Below are 6,000 nucleotides of genomic sequence, written 5' to 3' on the forward strand. Positions count from 1 at the left end.
TTGCTTGTCCTGGATGAACCTGTTTAATTGTTATATATCCGTTCTATCTATCAATATGAATTTATTTACAAATAGCTTAAAGACAATATTCGATTTAGCCCTTTTATACTCAGTTTAAATGTTAGGAGAAGAGTAGCTATGAAACGACTATTATCATGTACATATGAGTTCGTGATAGAAAGTAAGTAAGCCTATATAACAAATGTGTTGGTTTTACACCTCTTGTATAAGAATGAAAAGTGTTTGACGTTCAACCCACAACGCTATTCTAAAACGATTTAGTGGGTTGTATATTTATATGAAGGCTTATTTGATTTATTATATGCATAAGTTTGGAATATAATAGACCCGAACCCATGTAAAACAGTGATAGTCAAACCCAATTATTTTATTTCCCTTTAAAACTTTACCAGAGCAAATATGTTATTTGAAAATGACAGCTTAATACGAACAAGGTTTTATTACAACTGACCTTAAATGTCTCAAATGAGAAGGGTGAAATACGACTTGAATTCCAAACATAAAATAGACCATTAGCTTCATATAAAGAGACGAAAATTTATTGTCGCAGAAGTCTTCCAAAACCCTCGTCACGCTTCTTTATCACATTTAAACGGACGGAAATTATTAATTAGAACTCACCAAATATGCTTTAAAATGGTTTATTACTTTAATACAATAATGAAAATATATTTTAATCTAAATGTATGAAACAAAATCGTGTTAGATAAACTATTTATAACTTAGAACAGCAGTAGGGATTCAGTTGAAAATTTTGCGGAGATGTAGCTTAGAATCATGAGACGGAATTAAGAAAATCTCATAATCCTAGAGTATCGTTGTATAATTTTTTGCTTTAATTAGATTTATATTAATAGAAAATATGGATTTTACTATAAAAATCAACGATCTATGGTTTTAAAAAATTATTATATCCCTTATCCAGTGCTATGCTGTATCTTTATTTCATGAGTGTTTCAACATATTGGTAATACAATTTCAAGCAATAGTTCTCAAAGGGCCATACATATTTGCAGTTTTCATTAAACGAGAGTGGATATTTTCCGTTCAATAGATAAAAAGAAAAACAATGTATATTTTTCCTACAGTTGGATCGTTTGCGGCGCCGCTTTCCTTGCTCACTTGCTATCAACCGGACTACAGCTTGCTTATGGCGCATTGCACGTGTATGCGATACGACACCTCGGGCCCGCCGCTGATCACGCCGGTAAGCAGCAACGTATATAGTAACATAATAATAGAATGGAAAACAAATTAAATTTAAAACAATATATTTTATAGAAATATATATTGCATTATTTTGAATGAATAAATAATAACATATCTAAAACGCTTGTCATTAAGTTCATTTAAATGAATATGATAGAGGAAATTAATCTATAAAGATTAAAAAACAAATGTTCTTTTTTTTAAGAGAACCTTTAAAACAAAAAGTTACCCTTAAAATTTTATTATTCTGAAGAATAAAACTAACTTGATATAAGGAATGACAATATAATAATCTATTCTTTACTGCTTTCAACAGTTAAAATTGTGTCCACATAATCAGGAAAAAATATTGTATCATTAATGAGAGTGTTTTTTGAAAGGAGTATCAGAATTAGTATTTCCGAGTTAATGCATCCGTAAATCAATACGGTCTTTACTTGTTTATTCTTGTTACTATGTTACGATAGTTTGCCTTCAAGCACTTAGCTGTAATTAGTATTTTACGGTGTGCACTTCAATTTAAAGCAAATGTAAACAAATGTGTGTGTAGCCTTAAAAACAAATATTATATATAAAAAGCATTTTAGGGACATTTTTATTTCAAAGCTTTGTTACTGCCAGCTAGTTTTATAACAATCAAAATATAAAATACACTTTTATGTTAGCTTACAAGTTATTCACGTAAATTTTTATTTATTTCATTCTTGATTTTTATTTTTACTCAACTCGATACAAATATCAGAACAGTTCAGAATTAAATATGAACATCAAAAATAATGTTTGCATTTATTTTAAAGCGATCTTATTTATCTTTTTGGAACAAAGTTAAAACTACTTTATTATCATAAAGAGTTAACTTAATGTCACTAGTCCCTTTTTGTAGATATAATAAAAACAATATTACACTATTTGGTTATTTTAGATAATCTACCTAACCAAACCACTCCCGATGAAACAAAACTTTTGTATAACCAACCTGTGGAAATACCGCAATAAATTTATGAGGTAGGAATAAAATACAAAAAAGAAGAATAAAATATTATTAAATGAAATCGAATGTTACGAAAAAGCAACAAACATTAATATTTAAAAGGAAAATTTTAAATTGGTTTTCAGCCTCACCTTTAAAATAATGTGGTTGAATTATTGAATTAATTTGGTAAGATTCACGACCTGTTCGGAATATTAAAAGGTCAACGTAATTTTGGCAATAGCTTCTTTTGTCGCGCGGAGGCGGGTGGACGACCATAATTCTATCAGGTTCACTTTGCCTCACAAATTGAAATTGCGACTAACAAGTTAAACTAACCTTGTCACATAAATCTACTTTATACATTGTTTGCGATAGATTTCTTCATTTATGATCCTATATTGCTTCTGAAATAAATTATTGTGTAGTCTAGAGTAAATAAATCCTGGGTATCTTTTGTAGGATCAGTTATTTTTTGGGAAATTTAATTGTTTATATTGAAGCAACTATATCAATTTATATATGTATGTATTAAATTTTAAAAGTTTTTCTTTAGCCATAAATTGATATAGATGTATTTAAAGAGATTAAATGTAGCATCTTTTAGTCATATTTCGATTCTCAGCCCAGAAGCCAAATTGTTTCAAAAAATTTTCGGAGCAAAATAATTTGATAAATATAACCTCTTAAGACTTATCCCGCTCCTTATGTTCTTATTTGAACGAGGTAAATATATACAGTGTGGGCTGGCGCACTTTGTGTTGGAGTGTCACGAGCCGCTGGTGCCCTTGTAGCAGGGCGAAGGAAGTCTCCCCGCCTCGCAGCCCTAGTCGGTGGTTTGCTGTTACCCCTCGCCTGTCTCTTTACATCATTCGCCACTCAACTCCATCAAACTCTTTTAAGCTACGGTAACTTAAAATTATTTTTAGTACATTACTTCTATTATTTCAATTTTAATTATACATTTAATTTCACTATAAGCAATTTTATGAAAAATTAATTATTTCTACTATGGACTATCAATATATAGACATAGAAATTAATGTATATTTAGTAAAACTAAAAATTGAGGTTTTAATTTGATTTTAACCAGGCGTAGTCCTCGGTGTTGGCTGCGGGCTTGTGAGAGAAGCGGCAGGATTAGTTCTTGGAACTTATTTCCGACGGCGAAGACAGTTTGTTGAGCTTGTAGCACACGCCGGGGGTGGAGTCGGCATAGCGTTATTTAGCGTTGCCTATAAAGAAGCTGTTGGGTAAGATTTTGTAAAAATGTATCTTTTTAAAAATAGATTACTTAAAAGTATTACAGAAATCGTAATTGTGAATATAATTAAATTTTAACAAAACTTGTGTTTAGCATTAGTAAAACAATTTCAGAAAGTTGGGATGGCGATTAGGACTTCAGGCAGTAACCGGTGTCCTTGTATTGGCATTTTTCCTAAGCACAGTTTATCGAAGTGCCTCCCTCTACCACCCACAACGACGTGCCATTTTACACCTCAAAAACCAACGTCGGAAGGTTGGTTTGAATACTTAATGTCTATCCTACATTAATTTGACTTAATATTGCTTTACAATATTTGAAACTTCAGGAGATATTATTTTGATATTGTTGACATGCTGCAAAATGTATAATGGTCTTTCATACATTTTTTTATTTTTGTTAATTATATGTCATGGTAAATAAAAATATTTTTTAGAATTTTTCATTTTATTTCAGTTATATTTCCGAATTTTCTCTTGTCAATCTATTTTTATTACAGGTTAAGGAAAAGAAAACCCCTAAAATTTCGCCTTTTATCGATTTAAGCCCTCTTCACTCACGATCAGCAAAGGTATTGTTATTAGCTGCTGGGTTGGCAGCTTTTGGGCTTTATACCCCCGTATTTTTTCTTGTAAGTAATCTAAAAGGTAAATTCATTAGTCGACTTTATTTGGGTATTTTATCGCATCTTATTATTATAGGCCTTGCAAGGATTTCAAGAGGGTTTGGAAGAGAGTGCTTTAGTATTGCTTCAGACTTTTTTGGGATTCGCAGCAGTGCTCGGTTGTGCTGGCTTTGGGCTCGTACTTGTCCGACCGTCAGCACAATGTCTCGTTTCTAAGCAATATTTGTGCCAAACTGCTATGTTAGGTATAGGTATGTGAATAAATATGTTGATAATGTACTGTAATATATCAATAGAGTGTGATTTATTTTCATTTTAATTTACAGGTATTTCAATGCTCGCTCTGAGTAGTGTTGAAGGCTACCATGGCTATGTATTATTTACTTGGATGTATGGTCTGTGTCTTGGTGGATTTTTGTATTCAATAAAAATGCTTACAATGGAACGGGTTCGGGGACGACATTTTACAAAAGTTTGGAGTGAGTGGTACAAGCAAAGGCAATTATAAGTTTGTAAACTGTTTCACAAACTATTTCAACTGTTCTATTTTGCAGGTTACGTTCAAGGTGCGGAAGCGATACCAGTTATAGTTGGCGTGCCAATGACGGGTTATATTAATCAGCAAGCACCGAGAGCGGGATTTTACTTTTCGACAGCGGCAACACTTGCTGGAGCTCTGTTATTATTTTTTGTTGGTTTCTCAAAACGAGACCCCGAACCCGCACCTGCCCCTGCACCAGCTATTTCAGAGGCGTGTTTGTGTATTACACCTCCACCAAGATGTGAACCTGCATGGTGTGCTTGTGGCGCTGGGGGTGCGACTGCTTACTGTGCATGGCCTGGGCCCTGTACAACGCGTTTACCCAAGTCTCTTTCATACGCCGCACCGTTGAATCGCAGTTGTTGTTCAATGGAGCGGTATCCTGAGTGTTGTCGTCGTGCTGCTTTGTTGCGTCCATCACGCAGTGTCCCAGAAGGTTTGGCGCGTCGTAGTAGCACAATCAGTAGATCCGCCTCTTGCAAGGCGCCTTGCCACCGCCGCGAACATCACCTCATCGAACAAATTACAACTTCTGTATAATATACCTAAATAAATTCTTAGAATATTTTGAGTGATTACTGTAATCGTTTTTAAAGTAGCAGAATATAATGGTTGTAACATATGTGTAAATACTTTCCCCGTAGAAATTATGTAATAAAAGTAAATGTGATAGTTTAATTAATGTTTGAAGCAATAACGAAAACCAATATATTAAATTTCTCTTAAAATATATACATGCGTGAAAACACACGGAAAATTAAAAAAAAAATCAAAGTTCCGATATTATGTGCTAGGATGGAAATATGATGTAACAAAAAAATTTATAAATCTATTGATCTTCAAATTGTTATATCCACTATTTATCTCAAATACTAAAACATTGTAAATTTTAAAAATAGTTTTTATATATCTAATCTCCTTCTGGGATTAAATGTAGATATTGTTTGATATTAGATCAGATTTCCTCATTCTTTAAATAAATGGGACCTTTTAAATTGTAGATTAAATTCGTGTTTTCAAAATTAAAGGAAATAATAAAAACCACTTTTTATACTTCAATTCCTAGTAAATATATTTAATTGGCTTCTTTAACTATAACTTAAAATTATAAACAAGTCGAAAACGGTGTATATTAGTATGATCAATATTAGCGATTTAAAAATATATATATTTGTTTAAAAACAATATAATTTTTTTTTGTAAAATTTTTGTCGGATTGACATCATAACACTTAAAAAATTATTAATTTTAGTGGACGCCTGTTACTATTTAATTTTAAGAAATTTAAATTAAATATTAAAAAAGTTAAACATATTTTTATTCATATTATCCTATAAATATATAGAACTTAATTCAGTTAATATAACATT

At 31.6% G+C, this 6,000-nt stretch overlaps 1 protein-coding gene across 1 annotated transcript in view; it reads left to right on the plus strand.

Moving 5' to 3' along the window:
• LOC116771439 (monocarboxylate transporter 4-like) overlaps positions 1-5,797 on the plus strand; it is a 33,239-nt gene extending 27,442 nt beyond the window's left edge. Inside the window, exons 5-12 of the mRNA XM_061523379.1 lie at positions 1,110-1,228; positions 2,941-3,108; positions 3,294-3,453; positions 3,578-3,719; positions 3,964-4,095; positions 4,166-4,340; positions 4,416-4,568; positions 4,644-5,797. Coding sequence (XP_061379363.1) covers positions 1,110-1,228; positions 2,941-3,108; positions 3,294-3,453; positions 3,578-3,719; positions 3,964-4,095; positions 4,166-4,340; positions 4,416-4,568; positions 4,644-5,170 — 1,576 coding nt within the window. The 3' untranslated portion in view covers positions 5,171-5,797. The remainder of the gene's footprint in view (positions 1-1,109; positions 1,229-2,940; positions 3,109-3,293; positions 3,454-3,577; positions 3,720-3,963; positions 4,096-4,165; positions 4,341-4,415; positions 4,569-4,643) is intronic.
• Positions 5,798-6,000: the final 203 nt, after the last annotated feature.

The sequence above is a fragment of the Danaus plexippus genome, chromosome 17, assembly GCF_018135715.1.
Source record: "Danaus plexippus chromosome 17, MEX_DaPlex, whole genome shotgun sequence".
Taxonomy (NCBI): Eukaryota; Metazoa; Arthropoda; class Insecta; order Lepidoptera; family Nymphalidae; genus Danaus; species Danaus plexippus.